Genomic DNA, 23,629 nt, shown 5'->3' with positions numbered 1-23,629 from the left:
AAGATGTAAAACAAACAAACAAAAATCCCCTGCCATCATAGATACAAGATGTGAGCCTTTTAAAGCCAGTGCTGCTTGCCAGCAGTCTGGCATAGCCCATGGACTGAGCAGGCAGTATCAGATGCAGGCACCATTGCAGACTTAGAAGATAAATTCAAAAACTATATGCAGATATATAATATACCACCACACTCCATGAAAAAGGAGGCTGCAGCAATGTGGCTTTTACAGGAAGCTACTAAAAATCTGTTCCTCCATCTGACTAGCTGCTAGGAAGCGTTTTAAAGGGGTTAGCTAAACGCTGTAGTAACGTGGAGTTGTATAGTATTTGTGACTAGGGTTGTAAGTTTTGGGCAGGAGAGGTGGCTTGTTACTGCTGGCCAGGAGGCTGTGTTTGTCTGGGTCAGGCAGAGGAGTGGACGTGAATGTGGACATGTGGTCCGCTTGGGATTAAGTAAGAACTTCCGGTTGCGTTTGCAATAGGAAGTGAGGAGAGAGCAGAGGAAGTCATCTCTCTGCTGGAAAGGCTGTGTGGATGACAGTGTCCTGGGGAAGGCTTACAGCCTTTTCTGGATGGTTACAGGAGCAGTTGTGCACTTTCCGTGGAGTTTGCGAGGTGTACGTGACAAGTGCAGGTTATGGCAAGGCAGAGCGTTATGCAGGCAGTGCAGCTTCGAGGAGATCAAAGACACTAGGAGAAATGTGAGACAGATACTCGGATCCTGTGTGCCCAAGAAATCGAGGCAGCCGGTGGCACAGAAAGAAACAAGGTATGTTACTGGACATCTGCTCAGGCAGTGGCAGAGAATTTGTGATTAGAAGTGCGGGGGAAACTTGGTTCTCCCCCCTCCCCTCCCACCTCTCCAGGAACAGTGAAGGGCCTAGAGGAGTTAGAGAGTGTCGCTTGTCTGGCAGACATCAGGGCACAGCTGCGTAAACAGAGATCAGTGCCCAGAATGACTCCGAGTTCCTCCGGGCAGGAGAAAAGGTGCAATCTTATCAGAGGCATGTTTTGTTTCTTCTCTGCAAACACCTAGGTTAAAGGTTTCCCTTTTGAAGTAGTAAAAGCTTTTCTAAAAAAATGGTGTGTGGTGTCAATTTGTCACCCGTGGTCTTTCCTGGTCCTAAAATGGAACTTGCTGGGCTGTGCAGCGGTAAAGGAAAGGGAGAGAGAGTTAATGGCTGGATTAGTTTGCAAAGAGCAAGGTAAGAAGGGGTCACTGATAAGAACAGATTGTGAAGCTTGTAGCCCAGAAAAGGTTATGGTTAAGATCTGTTAAAGAAAGGAAAAGTGGAAGTTAGGTAAGACCTAGAAGAGAGCGGTAGGATTCTAGAGTTGCTAAAGAGAGAGATCTGCTAAAGGAAGTATTGCCATCAAAGCTAAGAGAAAATTGCTAGACCCAGAGAGAGTCCTGCTAGTAAGTAAGAGATCTCCAAGGGTTTAAGAACAGACTCACGGAGCCCAGAGAGGAATTGCGAGTGGGTGTTAAAGACCGGAGCCCAGCCAGAGTTAGTGAAAGCACGAGAAGCCAGGGACTCAGTCTGGAAGCTGTGCGAGGCAGAGTCAGTGACTCGGAGTCCAGAAGGGGTCGGATCAGGAGAAGACAGAACTAGAAGCAGTCCAGAGGCTCTGAGGAGAGCCACGTGAGGAAAAAAGGTGCTTATAACAACTTGGTAACAACTATTACATCTTGCTGTAATTAGTAGGGTTAATCAAAACAAGTAAAGGAAGGCATTTCCCAAGGTGCAGGCAGAAAGAGTTAAATGTGACAAAATACATGCATGTGTTTTAAATGAGGAATCAAACTTTCTCCCATAAAGGCAGTGTAAATATTTATTAAAGGCTCAAATAAAATTATACCTTATAGTAAATAATTTAAGTTAGAAATTAATAGTATAAATGTTTAACATGTATAGTTCCCTGATTTTAGTTTGTTTTAAGGGCAAATTAAAAAAAAAAAACCCAAACTTGAAAACTGACAATGAACTTCAGAGCTTTAAATACAGTAACAACTGTTGTAGCTGCTGGTGTGAGAAAATACTCTGACGTTCCAGCAGCTTTGCAGGAGGGCTAAAATGATTTTTAATCTTGAATTTGGCTAATATAATATTTTGGTTATTTCCTTGGCACAAGGGTACTAGTATAATTTAAAATTGATATCCATGGGAACAATAGTACTGTGTTTTGTAAAGGTCCCAATTCCAGTTTCCAAAATGGTGCAATAAACCATTGAAAATAGTAAAGTAAATGTAATGAATCCTTGTCACTTAATATATAGGTATGCACACAAAAAAACACCCCAAGAATTATAATTATATGTGCATTGTTACTGCACGTCAGCATTGTAAACACTAAGGGAGAGGCTGCTGCCGGCCCGGGACACACTGAAGCAGCACGTAGCGGTGCTTCGGGCAATGGCCAACGCGGTGGACGAGGCTCACAGAAAAGCCAGAATAGCAAACGTTGCCAGAGGGACATTGGGCATCGTGGGTTGCGTCTCTACCTTTGGAGCATCGCTGGCTGTCTCCCTCATAGGGCTCAGTATCTCCACGGCACGTGGCCTGACTAGCACAGCAGCGACCACCACCAACATGGTGAAGAGTCAAGTCAACAAGGAGGAGATCAATGAGCTGCTGGGCCAGTGCCAGGCTGAGGTTCAGGTAATCCAGCAGTACACGGAGGACATCTCAGTCCGGGTACAAAAGGCTGCAGAAGATGCCATCAACAGTGATCCGATGCCTGAGATCCCACAGATCAGGGCAGGAGCAGGGCATGCTGTTCTCAACACCATGAAGATGGTCAAAGCTGAAGAGCTGTTGGCTAACAGCGGCTGTCCTGCAAGTTCCAGAAAGGGATCTTGGAGTCATCGTTGACTCCAAGATGAACATGGGCCGACAATGCGAGGTTGCGGTCGGCAGAGCTAACCGGACCCTATCGTGCATCCACAGATGCATCTCAAGCAGGTCCAAGGAGGTGATCCTCCCCCTCTACGCGACACTGGTCAGGCCGCAGCTGGAGTCCAGCGAGTGAGACCCACAGCCAGACGCGGAGACGGGGTGCTCTCTGCAACACCCTGGAGCACAGCTTATCTGCTGCCCAGCCTGCTCCAGCCCCGGTGGGTCTCTGGTGGGGCAGGGAAAAGTCACAGGTCTCCCCCGGCAGAGGACGACTCCTTCATTCATTCCCTTCACTTCTCCCAGCAAGACTCAGCTCTGCCTCATGCCCAAGCAGAGCCCCATGCTCTGGGAAAACAGATGCTGGTGAGAGCTGGGACTGAGCTCCCTGGGGAGATGAGTCTGCTCTGTGCAGGACTGACCCCATGACTGGTCCATGCCACTGGTGAGTGCTCTTTTATTGGAAGAGTTTCCAATATGAAGAGTATAATAAGCAGGCTAGGACTTAGAAAATCTTAGAAAAGAGTTGCTAGAGAGGAGAATTGAGAGAGGTCTACAAAATACTAAAGAGTGCAGAGAAAGTGAGGAGTGCAGCCTCTAAACCAATTCAGGGTGCTTGTAGACATGACACCCAAATAATGTGCACATGATGAAAATGTCCCTTTATGTGGCTTAACTGTGTCACACTTTCCACATACATGACTTTTTGGTGATTTGAAAGAGTTTGCACTGTTGAAACTAAACCCCATCCCGATGTAGTTTATGTGATGGCTAGCTGGTGGTGATTTGGCCCAGGTGTAGCACAAAGCCCCCTTTTCCTCTTGCCTGAATTTGCTCTGGCCTCTTTAAATATGTTGCTCCTCTTCTACCTTTTCTTCCTTCCTCTTTCTTTCACTTTAAGATAAGGAATTGTGTTTTGAAATCTGTGTGTGCGCACTTTGTATCTCCCCCTGTATTTTGGTATTTTTATCTATTTGTGTGCCATGGCATTACTTCTGTAGTTTATATTTTATACTCCTCACCTTTCAACTAAATGTGTTTAGTTTCATAAGTAAGTTATACATTGTAACAATGTTAACAAGGGCAGGAATCAAACTGCTCTTCCCTGTATCAGGCTGGCCCCTGAAAGAGGGAGTGAATCAGTGATTGAATGTGTAACACTGGAGCAGCAGGCAGCAATTATCACCTGGAAGCTGCAGATCAGCCACCGGAAGAACTCAATAGAAGACAATGTATTCATAGTATATTCATAGATGTTAGGGTCGGAAGGGACCTCAATAGATCATTAAGTCCAACCCCCTGCATAAGCAGGAAAGAGTGCTGGGTCTAGATGACCCCAGCTAGATACTCATCTAACCTCCTCTTGAAGACCCCCAGGGTAGGGGAGAGCACCACCTCCCTTGGGAGCCCGTTCCAGACCTTGGCCACTCGAACTGTGAAGAAGTTCTTCCTAATGTCCAGTCTGAATCTGCTCTCTGCTAGCTTGTGGCCATTGTTTCTTGTAACCCCCGGGGGCGCCTTGGTGAATAAATCCTCACCAATTCCCTTCTGTGCCCCCGTGATGAACTTATAGGCAGCCACAAGGTCGCCTCTCAACCTTCTCTTGCGGAGGCTGAAAAGGTCCAGTTTCTCTAGTCTCTCCTCGTAGGGCTTGGTCTGCAAGCCCTTAACCATACGAGGGACCCTTCTCTGGACTCTCTCCAGGTTATCCGCATCCTTCTTGAAGTGTGGCGCCCAGAATTGCACGCAGTACTCCAACTGCGGTCTGACCAACGCCCTATAGAGGGGAAGTATCACCTCCTTGGACCTATTCGTCATGCATCTGCTGATGCACGATAAAGTGCCATTAGCTTTTCTGATGGCTTCGTCACACTGCCGGCTCATGTTCAACTTGGAGTCCACTAGGACTCCAAGATCCCTTTCCACCTCTGTGCCACCCAGCAGGTCATTCCCTAGGCTGTAGGTGTGCTGGACATTTTTCCTCCCTAGGTGCAGCACTTTGCATTTCTCCTTGTTGAACTGCATCCTGTTGTTTTCTGCCCACTTGTCCAACCTGTCCAGGTCTGCCTGCAGCTGTTCCCTGCCCTCCGGCGTGTCCACTTCTCCCCATAGCTTTGTGTCATCTGCAAACTTGGACAGAGTACACTTCACTCCCTCGTCCAAGTCGCTGATGAAGACATTAAAGAGTATCGGTCCAAGGACCGAGCCCTGCGGGACCCCACTGCCCACACCCTTCCAGGTCGAAACCGACCCATCCACCACGACTCTTTGGGTGCGACCCTCTAGCCAATTCGCCACCCGCCGGACTGTGTAGTCATCCACGTCACAGCCTCTTAACTTGTTCACCAGTATGGGGTGGGATACCGTATCGAAGGCCTTCCTGAAGTCCAAGTATACGACATCCACCCCTCCTCCTGTGTCCAGGCGTTTCGTAACCTGGTCATAGAAAGAGACTAGGTTGGTCAGGCACGATCTGCCCGCCACGAACCCATGCTGGTTTCCCCTCAGCATAATTTGTCCTGCCGGGCTCTCACAAATGTGAGCCTTGATAATTTTTTCAAAGACTTTACCAAGGATGGAGGTGAGACTGACCGGCCTATAGTTGCCCGGGTCCTCCTTCCTCCCCTTTTTGAAAATGGGGACCACTTTAGCCCTTTTCCAGTCTTCTGGGATTTGGCCCGTGCGCCACGAGCATTCGAATATTCCCGCCAGTGGCTCTGCAATGACGTCGGCCAGTGCCTTCAGCACCCTCGGGTGGAGCCCATCCGGGCCTGCCGACTTAAAGGCATCCAGTTCTTCCAAGTGACTCTGCACCATCTCAGGGTCTACGCATGGCAGTCTGGCGCCTTGCTGCTGCCTCTCTACAACCCCAGTGAGAGACTTGTCGTGCCCCTCGCTTAGGAACACTGAGGCAAAGAACTCGTTGAGGAGTTCAGCCTTGTCCCCCCTGTCCATCACCAATTGCTTCTGCCCATTTAGCAGGGGTCCTATTCCTCCCTGGGCCTTCCTTTTACTCCCAATATATCTAAAAAACAATTTCTTGTTGTCTTTTACTTGGGATGCCATCCTCAGCTCCATGGTAGCTTTGGCCCGCCTAACTGCCTCCCTACAAGCACGAGCAGAGGAGGTATATTCATCTTTAGTGATCTCACCTTGTTTCCACTTTTTATGTGCTCCCCTTTTGGCCCTTAGGCTGCCCTGGATTTCTCTGGTCAGCCATGGAAGCCTCCTGGCCCCTTTCCCTTTTTTGCCTCGCTCGGGGATCGTCTTGCTTTGTGCCCAAAGGATCATTTCCTTTAGGCACAGCCACCCTTCTTGGGCTCCCATCCCTTCAAAACTCCTACTCTGCAGTGCTTCCTTGACTAATCGCCTGAGTGCATTGAGATCAGCTTTCCTAAAGTCTAGCACTTTCACCCTACTAGTTACCTTACCCACTCGACGTCTTATGTTGAATTCTATTATTAGGTGATCACTGTCTCCCAAATGGCTACCGATCTGGAGGTCCCCTACCATGTCATCCCCTGTTGCCAATACCAGATCCAGTATGGCATTCCCCCTAGTGGGACCATACACCTCCTGTGTCAGGTGGAGGTCCTGTACACAGGTTAGAAACCTGCGTGAGCGATGGGACCTTGCTGTCTGCGTCTCCCAGCAGATGTCCGGGTAGTTTAGGTCCCCCATGACTACCGCCTCTATAGCTTTTATGGTCTCCGAGAGTTGCCTCAGGAGCCCCGCATCTATTTCTTCCCCTTGGTGTGGGGGTCTGTAGCAGCCCCCTACCACCAAATCCCTTTCTCCTTGCCCCCCATGTAGCCTAACCCACAATCCTTCTACTTCCTCAACCTCGGATTCTGTCTTGATGAGGGTTGATGTGTATTGCTCACTGACATAAAGTGCAACCCCCCCCCCCCCCTTTCTTCCCCGACCTGTCCTTTCTGTACAATCTATAGCCCTCAATATGTACTGCCCAGTCATGGGATGAATCCCACCAGGTCTCTGTTAGCCCCACTAAGTCATAGGTGTTTAGTGCAAGCAGGAGCGCTAGTTCATCCTGCTTGTTCCCCATGCTCCTCGCATTAGTATATAGGCACTTGAGCCCTGCGACTGGCGCCTTTGCTGCCGCCCCGCTCCCAGTCCCATGGGGCCCATTGTTTCTGACCTTCTTGTTTCTTACCTGTGCTGTAGTGCTGGTCTCCCCATGGCTTTCAGGTCTCCAATGTTCTCCTTCTTCAGGCTGGGCTGTCCTTGTGGGTGCCACATGGTTTGGTGGTCCACAGCTTCCCCTGCCCTCGTACTCCCCTCCCCCCGACGAGCCTAGTTTAAAGCCCGCCGGAGGAGATCCGCCAACCTAGAAGAAAACACACGCTTACCTTTGGGGGACAGGTTACCATGTAGCAACTGGGAAATCTCTAAACCTCACTGATCAAGGGCTAGAAGCCCTGGCCTGAGTTAATCATCGCCGGGGACCAACTTTTGGGCTGAGTATCTCCAGATCAACCGCTCCCAGAGCCCTATTCAAAATTCATCAACGGACTCCCAAACCCGCATGTACATGCGGATGACCCCTGGGGCTGACAGATGCCGTCCAGTAGCCACTGAGGGGGGAAGTGCCACGAGGGTCAACGACCCCTGGATTGGGCAAACCAGAAAGCTGGGGAGTCACCCAAGTCTGCCAAGGACAGATAAAAGGCAGTGAAAAGTGACTCTCAGGGGTGCCCTCTTGATCTCCAACTCGACCAGACCTGTCCAGCCAGAAGGACCAGCCGGCGACCCCCTTCTGGAAGATAACCCCACGCTGAAAGAAGCCTCAACTGCAGACTCCAGCACCTGTGGGATAGGTATACCTGACTCTTGTAGCTTGCTGCTGTGTGTGTGTGCATGTGTGTGCATGTGTGGGGGGGGGACCAGCCCCAAGGTTTATGATTTAACTTCATTACAGTGTTTCAATCTGCATAATAAACCAGAATTTTAAGGATCCCGAGTTGGACATATGTAGCCAACACAGGGGTTTTGAAAGGGGTAAAAGATGATTGGAGGACTTGGGATTCCCTTGCCTCACCAATCAGGCCCCCGAGACTCACCCTCCATGACCCTTGGATCACCTGGAGGGGGTAAAAGGGGCCGTGCAGCTGACTCAGGAGAGACCAGCGAGGGACCACAAGGAAGGAGTTTCAAAGAGCTGAGCCAGCGGGGCGGAGCAGTTGCCCCAGAAGAGCCTGAAGGAGCGGGACCTGCGGGCAGCAGTTGGACCCTCAGCAGCGCGGCGTGTGGCCGGCAGAAGAGGCTCCCGCTGGGCTCCAGGATCCCCGACGAGAGGCTGTGGCCAGCAGGAGAGGCTTCCCTACTCCAGCAAGATCTGAGCAGTGACCCAAGAGGTTCCCAGCTTGGCTTCCAGCTCCTCCAGCAAGAGGCCGGGCAGCTTGCCCTGAGGCTGGGGCTCCAGGAAGGTCAAACACCTTGTGAGCTTGTTGGGTGAACTTAGCATTGTCTCTCCTCCATACTCACCTGCCATGACTTAGATTCAAAGAAAATGGGGGGAGATCAGTGATTTTCTTAAGGGGTGATCACCCAGGTGGAACATGCTTGCTGTGGTTTTATTTTCTCAAAACAAAGTAGCTCCAACCCAATAGCCTCACTAATTACTCTTTTAGCGAAGCTCTTCAGGGTTGCAGGACAGATAATCCAGTGTCAAACACCTTACAGATTCAACCTAGCACTGAACTTTCCAAGCGCTGACTGTCTTGTTCACGAGACACGTTCCCTGCGTCTCTCACATCTGCAGCTTGTCAGTAGCGGTACTGGTGTTTCCCCCACCACCTCTCTCTGCAACGCCATCAGTCCGAGGGGCTGGGTCTGGCACGGACTCCTCCTGCCAGTCCAGTCTCAGGGCCCCTTCTCACTACTCTGGGTTTCCCCTCCGTGCTGCTGCACCCAGCCCCTGCTCTTTCTTCACTCACCGGAGCTGCTGGAGATGTCAAGTGTGACGCTAGCTGGCAGTGACTTAGCCCAGGGGTTTTGAAAGGGCAAAAGATGATTGGAGGACTTGGGAGTCCCTTTCCTCACCAATCAGGCCCCCGAGACTCACCCTCTGTGTCCCGATTGGCCCCGTGGGTCACCTGGAGGGGGTAAAAGGGGCAGCGCAGTAGACTCAGGGGAGACCAGCGAGGGACCACGAGGAAGGAGCTTTAGAGAGCTGAGCCAGCGGGGCAGGAGCAGTTGCCCCAGAAGAGCCTGAAGGAGCGGGACCTGCAAGCAGCAGTGGGGTCCTCAGCAGCGCGGCGTGTGGCCGGCAGGAGAGGCTCCCGCTGGGCTCCAGGATCCCCTACGAGAGGCCATGGGCAGCAGGAGAGGCTCTCCGGCTCCATCAGGATCTGAGCAGAGACCTGAGAGGTTCCCAGCTCTGCTTCCAGCTCCTCCAATAATAGACCAGGCAGCTCGACATGAGGCTGGGGCTGCAGGAAGGTCAAGCCCCCTCACAGCGTGGAGCAGTGCCAGCGCTGGTGGCTGTGGTAGACTTTCTGCGTACCACCTGGGAGATCTGAGTTCAAGCCTGAGCTGGGGTGGCTTGGGGGGAGCGAGCTACCAAGGAGAAATTCTTCTTGCAGTGGGAAGGGGTCCTTGTGTGTTCCCCTTTTCTCCCCCTCCAGCTACCTAGGCCCTGTACTCCTTGTCATTTGACATTTTCTATTTTGTGCTTTTTATATTTCCCCAACCAGTATGGTTTGTTCTGCTGTTTGTGTTTTCTATTGTGGTTAACCCTGTCTTTTGTCAATTGGATGAATATGTCTGGGTCCGGATGCCCCCGTGTTTCACTTCTCTCAGCTGTGCGGCTGCAGGAGCCAGGGAGGGGTCTCCCAGGTCCGCGGCGTGGGAGAAAACCCAAGATCTTCCCACCGGAAGGAAAGTGGGAGGGTAACTACATATTACCTCCACCCGGGTACTACCCCAGGCCGGCCCCGGCCCCAGGCGCTGACTAGCACCCACCAGGACCAGCGCTCCCACCTCCAGCTGGGCATCGTGTCCCTCCAGTGAGCCCCTGCCTGCCCCTGCTCCCCCCAGCACCGGCTGCTACGGCTGTGCTGATCCTACCCCCAGCACTGGGCATGTGACTGAGCTCAAACCCCTGCTCTTACAAGAATCAGAAAAGCCTTGCTCTTACAGGAATCAGAAAGTGAAAGCAGTAGAAAAGCTTCTACACAGGCAAAGGGACTGACTGTCTTCACACCAGTCTGGGCCCAGGACCACAGCAATCCTGGCCTCCGTGCAGCACCCCGTGCACTTAGCCTTCACCCTGTGGCCCCGGACCAGAGCACAGAGCTGCTCCCGCCACGTTTCCCAAAGCAAGACCCGGGAGTGAGAACCGGCCTTGGGTGAGTCGGGCTGGGTGTGGGTCTGGCCCGGCCGCGGGGGCGCCTGTGCCAGGAGCTGCCCCCACACAGCAAGTGCCCGAGGGCGGGGAGAGGAGCCCAGGCACGGGCCCGTGGGAGACGCCTGCAGGGCCGAGCCCAGGGAGAGGGACCCCGAGTCACAAGTGCGGGAAGGGCCGGGCATCGCCGCGCGTTGCCTGGGGGGTTTGGTGCAGGAGCACGTTCATCACTTCAGTAATTCTGCTCCTGTGAGGTTTATTTGCGGGTTGATTCATTTTCACTTGAGCAGATCATCAAGTCCATGCCCCTGCCCTGGGCAGGAAAGCGCTGGGGTCAGACAGCCCCGGCCAGGTCTCTATCTAGCCTCCTCTTGAGGACCCCCAGGGTAGGGGACAGCACCATGTGTGAACAGGTCCAGCTGCACCAGCGGTGTGAGGCCACAGGTGAGCATGGCCGGGCCATGGTGCAGTGCCGTCCTGCCAGCAGGCACAGCCCCAAGACTGCCAGCTGAGGGAGGGAGCAAGCAGCACTGCGAGCGCCCACCTGGTCCCCCTGGACTCTCCCAAGCCCCAGGGCTGCTCAGGCCTTCCGGGCCAGGAAGTGCTTGGGGGTGTTCACACCCCTGCCTCTTCATCGGCCAAATCACCACCACGGGGACTTCGGACAGGTGCTGGGGTCTGTCTGGGCCTTCGGTCCCACGGGTCTTGTGAGCCCGTCTTCATGGCCATGGTGGTGCAGGCAGCGGGCATGCGGGAGCCGGGGGGGGACCGCGCCCAGTACATTCCCCAGCCGCCCCAGGCCCCTCCCCAGGCGCTTTTTGGCACCTATCACTGGACCAGCGCCCCCACCCCCTTGTCTCCCCCCTGCCAGCCCCTGCCCGGCAGCCTGCCCCCCCCAGCACCTGCTGCCACGGCGGGGTGGGCGCTCCCCGCACCGCACGGCGGCCTTGCCCCCTCGGCCCAGCTGCTTGGGCTCAGGACGTTCTTGCTTTTCCGGGAATCAGAAAGCGAAAGGGAAAACCGCAGCCAAGCACCGGGGCCGGGCAGGGCAGGGGGAGCCCCCCGGGCACAGGCGCCGTCTCCACGCCCAGCACCACGGCAATCCCGGGCTCCGCGCAGCACCTCCGTGCGCCTCTGGCTCGCGCCCCGGTGCTGCGCTGCGGAGCAGGGCGCTGAGCGCCGAGCTGCAGCGGTCCTGCTTGCAAAGGCGAGACACGGCGGTGAGAACGGGGCTTGGGTGGGTCGGGGGGCTGCGGGGAGGGGAGACAAGCTCAGGCACGGGGCATGGAAGTCTGATCTCATTTATGAGACCAAATGAAATGAATAAACCCGCTGAAGACCGATTCAGGCTCAGCATTAGGAAAAACTCCTTCACAGTCAGCGTGTCCCAACTGCAATAAGCTCGCTGCACAGCTGGTGCAGTCACCCACACGGAGATCTCCGAGAGGAGACGGGACGGTCGCCTCGCTGGGGTCAGCGGAGCCCATTCTCTTTCCTGCCTGGTGCAGGGGCTGGACCCCATGATCTTCCCAGGTCGCTTCCAGCCCCTGACAACCTACCAATCCATGAAAATAGCTGGAACAATTCTTCTTTGCAAGCTTTCAGCTACACACACCCCTCTTCAGGCAGAGGGAGCATCTGCAGGTCTAATAAAAGATATCAGATTTACCCAAAGAGCCTTGTCTGCCTGTGTCCTTGGACCAACACGGCTGCATCCAGCACCTCTGGCCCCTCTGGGTGCTCCAGTCTCTGCCCCTCTCAGGTCCTGCTTTGAGATGTAAATGCAGCCCCTGCTTTCCTAGCTCGCACCAGCCCACCCTCCCAGGCATCCCCAGAATCAGTCCCAGGGCCCGCACTTGTGATGACTGCACCGGGTCTTTGCCAGCAAGGGGGAAGCTAAAGGGAGTTGTAAGAGACGGCCAGGACCCTGAGACCCAGCGCAGGAAAGGCAGCCACGTCCCAGCACCCTCAGAGGAGAGGAGCATAGAGCATGTGGCCCCTGGGTGTCCTCCACAGGTCACCCCAGCGAGACCAGGGAGACAAGGCACATCATATTCAGCTTGGACCCTGTCGTGCCATCTCCCAGTGGCATCCACGTCCTGTGGGCTGGCAAGAGGTGCCTCAGCCCAAAGGACACCATCTCTGCCATGTTCCCTCAGCCACTCCTGCAACCTCCTCCCCCGGGAGCCCGGCCTACAGAGGGGACCCGTTACTAGACCTTAAGGCATTTTAGGTGCCGCCGTGCAGCCGGGGGAGGGCGCGGGGAGCTGCGGCGGGAAGGGGCAGTAATGCACGTCAAACGCTGCGTGTGCTTCTGCAGGGCTGCGCTGGAAAGCTGCTCGGGGCTGAAGCGTGCAGAAGACGTCCACGCAGAGATGAGCTCCCGGGAAGTCATCATGTGTGGCAAGGAAGAAAACCAAAGGAAATGCCACATTTCTGAACAAGATTGGAAAAGTCACGTCCCCCTGACTGAGGACAAGGCGAGAATCGCAGAAGCAGCAAGGCAGAGCGCGCTGGAGATCCTGAGAGACGCCCTGAAGAAGAAGGACCGTGTGCTCATGGAGACGCCCCAGGACCTGATTTCCTGCGACTCCGAACAGCCCTCATTCTGGATGGAGCGCTACGCGGTCGTGACGGAGCAGCGGGTGAGAGACCTCATCTCCGTGCTGGAGGAAGCCAAGTTCATGGAGGATCCTTCCAGGGAGAAGACTTATGCATATGTTTATTCAAAATCTGTAGACAAAACCATTTATTTGTGCCCGCTCTTCTGGGAGGCTCCGAGGCACCTTGCCAGAGGTTCCCAGCCAGGGCTTTTAATCCGCGAGGCCTCGCACTTCCTGGGCGCTCGTTACATTGCTGAGGAGCCAGACAGCATCGATGTTGCCTGCAAGGGGCTGCTGGTGAAAAACAACTCAAGAGACCCAAATAGTCTAAAATTTCATAATTTGGTGACTGCAGTGTTAAATGCCAACAGCATTCAGTATGAGTTTGAAGTGACCCTGTGCCACCGGGGAGACTACGAGGAGGGGAGATACTCCTGCTGCGGGGAGACGGCGAGGAGCTCCGTCTGCGAGAGCGGGGTGCCCGACGAGTTCTTCACTTCTCTGAACAACCAGAGGTGAGTAACATCTGGCCCCAGGGAATGCACTCGAGCAGGGGTTTCCTTGGGAGACCCAGCGCCTGCAGGCCCCAGCGCCCTTGCAGGATGTGCCCTCTTCTTTCCATGTCAGGGACCTGTCTAAGAGGGGATGCGCTCAGCTCAAACCCCAGGCAGCACCAGCCCCAGGCCACGGCCGCCCCTTCCCCACCACTATCACATCTGGGCCAGACGCAGTTCAGATATTGGCACCAGGCTCCAGGCACGTCTCTCCCATGACGTCTCTGATTCTATGAGCCAGTGACGTGCACCCCAGCCCTGGCCCCGGCCCAGCGTAGTTTTCCCCTGGCGTGAGGAGGACGGGCATGTCCACACACTTGGGTACGGGAGATGGACACAGTATTGTAGAGGGAAACCCCCCTCCCCAGGTTCAGGACAGGGCAGGACTCATGGCCTGGGAGGGGGAAGGACTCCCGCACTGTGGGGCACGCAGCCGCTATCTCCTCGGGGGACTTTCCCCATCCTGCCGCATGTGTCCCCGGCCCTTAGAAGAGGCAGGCTGCCCGGGCCCATCGTCCCACCACCGCTCCGCTCCAGCCTGGCCGTGCCCGTGGGCCTAAGCTGAGCTTAGGGTGGTGACCCAAGGACACCCTCGGGCAACGAGGACACAGCTCCTGTGCAAGGCGCTGGGTGCACGGTGGGATCAGAGGAACATTATGGGACCATACAGGAATCAACACTTTAGACCTATGAAATAATGACCTCTCTTTCTCTCTTCTCATTTAGCATCTCAGCAAGAACGAGCATTCCTGAAATACTGAGGGGAAAGCTGCTGCCGGCCCGGGACAGACTGCAGCGGCACGTAGCAGCGCTTCGGACAATTGCTGACACCGTGGATGCGGCGCACAGAGGAATGAAGAAAGCAAAGATTATTGGAGGCATTTTCGGCATTGTGGGTGGGATCACCACCATCATGGGGCTCTCCCTCGCCTCCATGACCTTCGAGACATCGCTGGTTTTCTGTTTCACGGGGCTCGGTGTCTCCTTGGCAGGTGGCCTGACCAGTGCTGTAGCGATCAGCAGCAACATATCGCAGAGCCAAGACAAGAAGGAAGAGTTCAACGGGCTCCTGGACCGATGCGAGGCTGAGGTGCAGCGAATCAAGCAGTACATGGAGTACCTCTCAGTCCGGGTGCAAAGGGCCAAAGAAGCTGTCAACAAGACTGATCGGCTGTTTGCAATCCCACAGATCGGGGCAGCAGCAGGGCGTGCTGCTTTCAATGCTGCAAAGATGGTCAGAGCTGGAGAGCTGCTGGGTAAAGCCGGCCACATCACACAATTAGCAGGAACTCCCACGCGCACCATGACAAACTTCATGCTGTGCCTGGACATCTTCTTTGTAGCCAAGGACTCCGTAGAGCTCCTCAAAGGCACCAAATCGGACCTGGCAGCCAAGATCCGAAAGGCAGACGCTGAACTTGAGCAAGTGATTGAGCAAGTCGACAACATGAACAAGATACTGACTGAATGAAGCCAAGAGACACTGAAAATCACAGACAAATAATGGGCCCAGGTCCATGGGGACAGAGCATCAACACTCAACCTCAGCCCGTGTCACCGGGACCCAAGACCTTCCGTAATTCTGTGCTCATGGCTAGAAAGGCTAATTTACCAGGCCTCAAGTTAAGCCTTAGATTGCTTAGTTACTGCTAGTGTCTGACGAACTTTTCTGCTGTGCAAGTTACAGCAGGTGCCAACAGCGCACTCGCTAAACTTCTAACTTTGCTTTTGACATCGGTCTTCTTGTCCCAGTTACTCGCTTTTCTGATCCATTGAGCCCTTTTATGATTCTGGGCTCAACTCAGGGCAGTATTTTATGAGTGCTGAGAAGTTTGGTTTGGCATCTGGCTTCTGCGCTTGTTGAGAAAACCAGCAAGCACCTGGATACTCCTCCAGCCCCCTGGGGAGACACCAGATGTGCAAACCTCAGAAACAGCTGCACCAAGCTCGCTGAAATCTTGGTTGTTTTGTTGAGCCCATCAGGAGCCAGGGACGCCGGCATCACCCACTCAATTCTCTCCTGCATCGCACACCATGAAGGGCCACCGAAGCCTCTCCAAAAGTGCAGAGTCCAGAAGTCGCAGGTGTACAGAATATTTCAGCCCTCAAAACTGGAAGCACTGGCCGGGGCAGAGAATGGAGAGACCACGGTGCCACAAACACCCATGTTCCTTGCAACAGCAGAGCAGGAAACTGGTCCGGGGGGACACAACCCAGCAAGCCCAGCAGATGAGCAGCACTCCACACTGCAGAGAAGGGCGAGAAACTGCCGAGATCCCTGGTAGCCCATCCTGGGGGAGTCTCCATCCCCACGGGGCAGTCAGAATGACTCAGAGCTCCTATGGCAATTTGCCTGGGGCACACAAGACCGGGGGGATCTGAACTGCAAGGCCTCTGGGCTTGAGGATTGCACATAAGAAGCCGGCCGTGGGCTTGGGAGTATCTGCAATGCAAGAGTGATGAGTCTGGGAGGGAGGAGACGTGCCGGTGGTAGCACCACGCAGACCTGAACGACTGAGCTCCGCTCTGAGCTTTGCCCAGACGCACGCACGGGCAGGGGCAGCTCTGCTCCGTGGATGGAACTGATTTGGCTAACTTGACCTGAGACATGAAATTAAAGGAAAAATAGCCAGTGCATGAGGCCCGCAGGGTTACCTGCCTGCTCTGCGTTCCCGAGGGAACCCTGGCACCCAGCTTGCTGGACTTACAAAGGACTTCTTTTATCTCCCCCCCTCCACCCCCCGACACGCCCCTCATTTAACCAGGGCTAAGCAGAAAAACGGTTAATAGGCATCTCGGGCCGTACAGTCCCTGGTCCCGCGATGGGAGGCTTATTTAACTTGATTGGCTAAAACCCGGTTGCCTGGTTCGGGAATGCTGAGGCAAGAGACCAAGTCCGAGGGGGGACGGGCAACATTTAACAATGGTTCAGGGTTCATCACGGCGTCCAGCCCGTTGGAGCCCTGACGACGAATACTGTCATACTTTTCCCGGGATGACTGGTGGAAGTCCTCCCGCAGCGTTTATGAACACCCCAAGTCATCAATCCCCTTAAGTCTGTTAAAAGACTGCAGTAAGATCCGAAAGTCATGCTGAGCTGAGGCTTATTCACAAGAGGTAAAATACAAAACCCTGATGCTGACTTCCCAGTGCAAGCATAGCTAGGCCACCTGAGAAGCCCTTCCAGTATATCTTCTGTCGTCATAATAATTTCCGGCTGGCTCCTCGGTGTCTGGTTACTCCCTAAAACTTTATGTTTTTCCTGGTTGTTCATCAGTTTCTTGAGATGATCCAAACTAGTTAACCCCTTGTCACTGAAGAAGGTAATTCATTCAAATTGAAACTGTTTCTATAACAGGATCTTCCCTGTCAATGATGGCCTGAGTTCCTCTTAATTGACACAATTAAAAAAAATGCTTTAAAGAGGCTGGACTAAGGGTATAAGAAAGCTCTAAAGCAGCAAACAGTGTGCGAAAGACTGGGACATGCCGAGTTTGGGACACAGAAGCGGATCAGCTTGTACAGGCTCATGGACCCAGCTTAACTCAGACGTGCCCTAATAAACTGAATGCTGGCCCATGAGGGTGTCAGCTGGACTCTAGGGCTGTGCGAGGCTTTGGACCGTGCTTCGGATCCAGAGAAGCTTTGGACGCTTCGGCATCCGAAGCAGTAGGTCTGCATCAATGCGCTGGTTTCGTTAGGCTTTCCAAAGCGGTTCAGAGCTCCCGATGCACTTGGGAAAAGCTGCGGAGCCGCTTCAGGGATCCGGCCATAGGCTATAATGGGGAAACAATGAAATATCTATAATTTTGTTGGGTTTTGATTTAGATGAAACTTGCAGGGCTGGTGGCCTCTTCTGAGTGCATGAAGCCTGCCAAGTTTCAAGAAGATCGATGCAAGGGATTGGGGGGAACTGCCCCTCAAGCTGCAAAGAGGCAGAACTGGTGCCACGGGTGACACCGCGTGTGTGAAGGCGCAGCGGGGTGACAGCTGCAGGGGTGGTGGCACCTGCTGCGGCCACGACGCCTGCCAGCTGTGGAGGAGATCGGTGCAGGGGGGTCTGGGTTCTGGGGCCTGCACCCCTCGCTGCTGACGGACAAATCTTGTGCCTTGGGTGCTTGTGGGATGACGGCAGCTGATTGTCTGTATTGATTATTTCCTCTCATACAATTGTAGACTCATAGTAGTCGGATCAGAAGGGACCTTGCAGATCTTCAGGTCCGACCCTTGCCTGGGCAGGAGGGAAACTGGGCTCAAGTGACCCCAGCCAGGTAGGCATCGAGCCGCTTCTTAAAGACCCCCGGGGTAGGAGCCAGCACCACTTCCCTTGGAAGTCGGTTCCAGATCATATCCGTCCTGGCTATGAAGTAGTTCCTACGGATGTCTAATCTGAACCTGCTCTCCAACAACTTGTGGCCGTTATTCCTTGTTACCCCGGGGGTGCTAGGGGAAACAAGGTCTCCCCCAAACCCTTCTGGTCCCCCCTAGTGAGTTTATAGACAGTCACCAGGTCCCCCCTCAGCCTTCTCTTATGAAGGCTGAACAGGTTCAGGTCCCGTCGCCTCTCCTCGTAGGGCCTGTCCTGCTGCCCCGACCATGCGGATGGCCTCCTCTGGTCTCTCTCAATGTTGTCCACATCCCTCTGGAAGTGCGGTGCCCAGAACTGGACACAGTACTCCAGCTGTGGCCTGACCAGTGTCGCGTAGAGGGGGAGGATCACCTCCTTGGCCCTACCTGAGACTCACCTGTGGATGCACGATCGGGTCCGGTTAGCCCTGCCGACCGTGACCTCGCATTGTCGGCCCATGTTCATCTTGGAGTCAGTGATGACTCCAAGATCCCTTTCTGCTTCAAGAAGGGAGTTTCCCATCTTATAAGTGTGCTGCCGGTTACTACTGCCCACGTGCAGCACCCTGCACTTGTCCGTATTGAAACGCATCCTGTTTTTGTTAGCCCACCCCTGCAACCTATCCAGGTCTTGCTGCAGTCTTTCCCTCCCTGCTAATGTGCCCACCTCGCCCCAAATCTTGGTATCATCAGCAAATTTGAACAGGTTGCTTTTCACCCCATCGTCCAAATCGCTGATAAAGAAATTGAACAGCGCGGGCCCAAGGACCGAGCCCTGGGGGACTCCGCTGCCCACTTCCCCCCAGGCCGAATATGACCCGTCCGCCACCACCCTCTGAGTACGACCCTTCAGCCAATTAGCAATCCATCTGACCGTGTAGGCATCGATGCCACAGTCGCCTAGTTTTTTAATGAGGATGGGGTGGGAGACAGTGTCAAAGGCCTCGCTGAAGTCCAGAAAGACTACATCCACGGCGACACTGCATCCAATGCTTTTGTGACCTGATCGTAAAAGGCAATCAGGTTGGTCTGACATGACCTGCCCCTAACGAAACTGTGCTGGTTGCCCCGGAGCATCATCCCCGATGCCAGTCCATCACAGATGTGCTCCTTGATGATCTTCTCAAAGTTTCCCACGGATTGAGGTAAGGCTGACGGGCCTATAGTTGCCCGGATCCTCTTTCCTCTCTTTCTTAAAGGTGGGGACGACATCGGCTATCTTCCAATCATCTGGCACCTGGCCCGAGCACCACGAGCACTCGTAAAGCCATGCCAAGGGCCCTGCAATAACCCCTGCTAGCTCCCTCAGCACCCTGGGGTGGAGAGCATCTGGACCTGCTGACTTGAACACATCCAGCCCCTCCAGAAGCACTGAACCCAGTCCTCCTCAACCTTAGGTCTTGGGGCGTTCCCCTCGAGTCCGCCTTGAATCACGGTGGGGGAATCCCGGTCCCTGCACAAGAAAACGGAGGTGAAGAATTTGTTAAAGAGGTCTGCCTTCTCCTCTGACGCAACCACCAGATTGCCCAGCGCGTCTTGTAGGGACCACATGTTTCCCAGCACCTTCTTCATCCTCCCTATATATTTGAAAAAGGACTTTTTATTATCCTTGATCTTGGACGCTAGTCCTAGCTCTATGTCTGCCTTAGCTTTCCTAATGGAAAGGAGGCCCAAGCAGTGGAGGTATACTCCTCTTTGGAGATCGCCCCCCCTTTTCACCGGGTGTTCACCACCTTTTTGGCAAACAGGCATTCCCGGATGTCCTTGGTGAGCCAGGGAGGCTTTCGGGCACTCTTGCCCTCCTTGCTTCTTGTTGGGATCATCACCCCTTGGGCCCTGAGTATCGTCTCCTTAAGGAACGACCACTCATCTTGGGCACTGAGTTCCCCTGCCCTCGAGAACCCCAGCGCCTCTCCCACCAATCTCCTCAACTTGTTGAAGTTGGCCCTCTTGAAGTCTAGGGCAACCGCCTTGCTGCAGGCCTGTGACACCCTGCACTGGATGATGAATTCCAGCAAGCGATGATCGCTGTCACCCAGGTGGTCCAGGACCTGGAGCCCCCTTACCAGATCATCGCCTGTGGCCAGGACCAGGTCCAACAGGGCATTTCCTCTGGAGGGACTGTGCACCTCCTGGGCTAAGTGGAGGTCCTGTATCTCGGCCAGGAACCTCCTGGATCGGTCCGTCCTGGCTGACTGCTCCTCCCAGCAGATGTCTGGGTAATTTAGATCACCTATGACAACTACATCCCTTGCCTTAAGTGCCTCTGCAAGCTGGCCCGAAAACTCCTGGTCCAGCTTCTCCCCTTGGTTGGGGGGTCTGTAGTAGACCCCCAGTGTTAAATCCCTCTCCCCACGACCCCCTTGTATCCTGACCCAGAGCACTTCAGCTTGCCCTGCTCAGGCCCCCTTTTGCTGGCAGAGGATGTGTATTGCTCTTTGACACAGAGCACCACACCTCCTCCCTTCCTTCCTTCTCTACCCCGCCTGTAGAGCCGATAGCCCCTAATGCTCACTGCCCAGTCGCGGGATGAATCCCACCACGTTTCTGTGATCCCCACTATGTCTGGGTCTGAACTGGCTATTCTGAGGGCGAGTTCCTCCTGTTTGTTCCCATACTCCCAGCATTAGTGCAGAGGCACCTGAGGCCTCCTGAGGGTGCTCGTGCCTTCCTCCCACTCCCAGGACAGTTGTGGCCTCCTGCTCCTCGGACGTTTATACTTACCTGTGCTTCCCTTCCTCTTGTCACCCTGCTTCCTGCTTGTCACCTTCCTTAGTCTGTGGGTTTGGAGGTGTCAGTTGTTGCTAATTGGCTGGTTACATTAGCTACCAGCTGTGTATTGAGCAGGTCCCTGAGGGAATCCTGACTGATTGATTGATTGATTGATTGGGAACTGGTAACACAGTAGCCTAGCAGCGGGCCTGCAGTAGTTCCTGTCCCCACCCCACCCCACCCCAACACAGACACAGTTGCACAAGCACCCATGTCACGAGTTTTGCCTGCCAGCAGCTAGAGGTGCAAGGCCCAAACCCAGAACAGTCATCCAAATCAGACAAAAAACAGCCAAGTTATGGATATTTCATTGTTTCCCCATTATACCCTATGGCCGGATCTCCAAAGCTTTTCCAAAGTGCTTGAGAAGCTCCGAACCACTTTGGAAAGCCTAACGAAGCCAGCACTTGAATCCAGGCATGCTGCTCTGAAGCACAGACCGAAGCCTCGCACAGCCCTAGTGCCCATCACAGATGCCCTGCGGCCCCTGCCTCGCCAGCCCAAACAGTGCCCCTCCCTTCTTACCCGCAACCCCCAGCCATGCTGGCATGCGTGTGCATACATGCGTTTGGGGCGATGGAGCCGGCTGCCCTCCAGACCTGGCACCCCTGGGCAGGAAGCTGCCCCTTGTTGGGGGCGCGGGCTGGGCCAGGCCTGGGGGCCGCCACCACCCGTCTCTTGCTGCGCAGGTGTCGGGCGCGGTGGTCGTGGCCGGGCTGGTGCAGCTGGTGCTGGGGCTGAGCGGCGCGGGCGGGTGGGCCGCCCGGCACTGCAGACCCCTGGTGCTGGCCCCCACGCTCTCCATCATGGGCCTCTCCACCTACAAGCTGGCGGCTGCCTTCTGCTCGGCCAGCTGGAGCCTGGTGCTGCTATACGTGAGCTGGGCGCTGGGCAGGGGTCTCCAGGTCCCGGGGTCTCCACGGGGGGGGCTGGCAGTGACCCCCCCCATATCTCCCCCAGGCGGTGCTCCTGGCTGTCCTGTGCTCCCAGCACCTGAGTGCCTGCCCCCTGTCCCCAAGCACTGAGACCCGGACCCTCAGCTTCCCTGCAGGCAGGGAGGATAAGGGCTCAGCCCCCTGTGTCTCCATGCCCAGGCTGGCTCATGTTGACTGGTGAAGCTGGCTGCACTGGTCTGCCTGCTCCTGGGTCTATCCCACTAGCTGGGTGAGCTGCTCACCCGCATCCCACTGCCCATCCACAGTGAGTGAGCATCCCACCGCCGCCCCGAGACCTTCCCTCTGCCCTGTGGGGCCTGGCTCAGACGGGCTCCCAGTGTGAGTTGCGGATGGCAGTGACTCCCACTGTGCCCGACCCAGTCCCGGGGAGTGGTGCCCCCTGGCCGGGAGCTCCTGGACATGGGCGTCAGGGGCTGGAGCAGCACCAGGCCCAGTGCGGACTGACACACGCACCTGCCCTGCCGTTTGCACACATGAACACGCCCTGGTCCACATGGGGCTTGCACGCCATGCTTTACTGCTCCCCCCACATTTGCACAACTTTTCAGCAATTGGCACACCTACACATGCACACACACCTCATCTCACTTCACCTCACCTTGGAATTGCATGCCTGCCCACTTTGAGATTTACACACAAGTGCGCGCGCACACACACACACACACACACACACACACAGTCCTTGCACGTGCCCAACCCCCCCAGGATCAGCACATGTGTGCACATGCCTGCAAACACCCCCATGGCTGTGCCCACCTGACCCTACGCTTGCCCCAGGCTTGGGCATGCTCCTGCGCATATTACCTGCACCCGGGTACTACCCCAGGCCGGACCCGTCCTCAGCCCCAGGCGCTGACTAGCACCCACCAGGACCAGCGCCCCCACCCCCAGCTGGGCATTGTACCCCCACAGTGAGCCCCTGCCCCCCACCCCCAGCACCTGCTGCTACAGCTGTGCTGGTCCCACCCCAGCCACAGACACGTGATTGTGCAGAAAGCCTTGCTCTTATGGGAATCAGAAAAACCTTGCTCTTACAGGAATCAGAAAGTGAAAGCAGCAGAAAAGTGACTACCCAGGCAAAGGGATGGACCGTCTCCACTCCAGTCCAGGCTCAGGACCACAGCAATCCCAGCCTCCACGCAACACCCTGTGCACTTATTAATCTTCCCGTGGCCCCCGACACCGGGTCCAGGACCAGAGCACGGGGCTGCACCGGTCGCGTTTCCCAAAGCAAGACCCAGGAGTGAGAACCGGCTTTGGGTGAGTTGGGCTGGGTCTGGGTGTGGGTCTGGCCCGGCCGTGGGGGCGCCTGTGCCAGGAGCTGCCCCCACAGAGGAACTGCCGGTGGGCAGGGAGAGGAGCCCAGGCATGGGACACATTTGAGACGCTTGCAGGGCTGAGCCCATGGAGAGGGACATGGCCAGAAGTGCTGGAAGAGCCGGGTTTCACCGGGCACTGCCTGGGGCAGGGGGGGTTGCTGCTGGAGCACGTTTATCATTTCAGGGTTATTCTGCTCCTATGAGGTTTATTTGCGGGTGGATTCATTTTTGCTGGAAGGCACCCAGGCTGCAAACGTTTCCTCAGCCTGACGAAAGCTGTTTGTACCTGAAAGCTTGCAACAAAGAATTTTTTCAAGTACTTTAGTTGCTCTACTAAAACATATTGCATTTACCCAAAGAGCCATGTCTGCCCATGTCCTTAGACCAACACGGCTGCAACCAGCACCTTTGGCTCCTCTTGGGTGCTCCAGTCTCTGCCCCTCTTGGCTCCTTCTTCAACTGCAAATACAGCTCCTGCTTTCCTAACTCGCACCAGCCCACCCTCCCCAGGCAGCTCCCGAATCAGTCCCAGGGCCCGCACTTGTCATGACTGCGCCGGGTCTTTGCCACCAAGGGAGAAGCTAAAGGGAGATGTAAGAGACCAGCAGGAGGCTGAGACCCACCACAGTGGGTGCGCTCGAGCGGGGGTTTCCCTGGCACACTCAGTGCCTGCAGGCCCTAGCACCATTGCAGGATGTGCCCACTTCTTTCCATGTCAGGGACCTGTCTAAGATGGGATGCACCCAGCTAAAGCATCAGGAAGCAGCCCCATCCCACAGCTATCCCTTCTTGGCTTGACACAGTTCAAACACTGGTC

The 23,629-nt window shown here is 55.0% G+C and overlaps 1 protein-coding gene across 3 annotated transcripts; it reads left to right on the top strand.

The window, feature by feature from the left end:
• Positions 1-474: 474 nt before the first annotated feature.
• Positions 475-22,747, top strand: LOC109282267 (uncharacterized). 3 transcript variants are annotated; one of them, XR_009462156.1, is made up of 4 exons: positions 475-770; positions 12,582-13,379; positions 14,145-16,535; positions 22,531-22,747. XR_009462156.1 is itself a non-coding variant. In XM_059727552.1 (4 exons), exons 3-4 carry the CDS (start codon positions 12,637-12,639, stop codon positions 14,887-14,889), a joined length of 1,488 nt encoding a protein of 495 aa, XP_059583535.1. In that variant the 5' UTR covers positions 686-770; positions 10,057-10,265; positions 12,582-12,636; the 3' UTR covers positions 14,890-16,844. The 3 variants fall into 3 exon arrangements, 2 of the variants coding, with proteins under 2 accessions (XP_059583534.1, XP_059583535.1); XM_059727552.1 differs by lacking the exon at positions 22,531-22,747 and adding an exon at positions 10,057-10,265 and having other exon boundaries at positions 686-770; positions 14,145-16,844; XM_059727551.1 differs by lacking the exon at positions 22,531-22,747 and having other exon boundaries at positions 14,145-16,844.
• The last annotated feature ends 882 nt before the right edge of the window (positions 22,748-23,629 follow it).

This window comes from Alligator mississippiensis, chromosome 4, assembly GCF_030867095.1.
Source record: "Alligator mississippiensis isolate rAllMis1 chromosome 4, rAllMis1, whole genome shotgun sequence".
Taxonomy (NCBI): Eukaryota; Metazoa; Chordata; order Crocodylia; family Alligatoridae; genus Alligator; species Alligator mississippiensis.
Note: the sequence above shows the minus strand (reverse complement) of the source record. Positions and strands in the feature narration are given on the sequence as shown.

What these genes read in the sequence shown, in the direction of transcription:
- LOC109282267 (XM_059727551.1), top strand. Translation starts at nt 574, where the DNA reads ATGGTTACAGGAGCAGTTGTGCACTTTCCGTGGAGTTTGCGAGGTGTA. An exon ending in GTGGCACAGAAAGAAACAAG is followed by an intron (nt 771 to 12,581) that starts GTATGTTACTGG and finishes GTGCTTCTGCAG; the next exon opens with GGCTGCGCTGGAAAGCTGCT. An exon ending in ACTTCTCTGAACAACCAGAG is followed by an intron (nt 13,380 to 14,144) that starts GTGAGTAACATC and finishes CTTCTCATTTAG; the next exon opens with CATCTCAGCAAGAACGAGCA.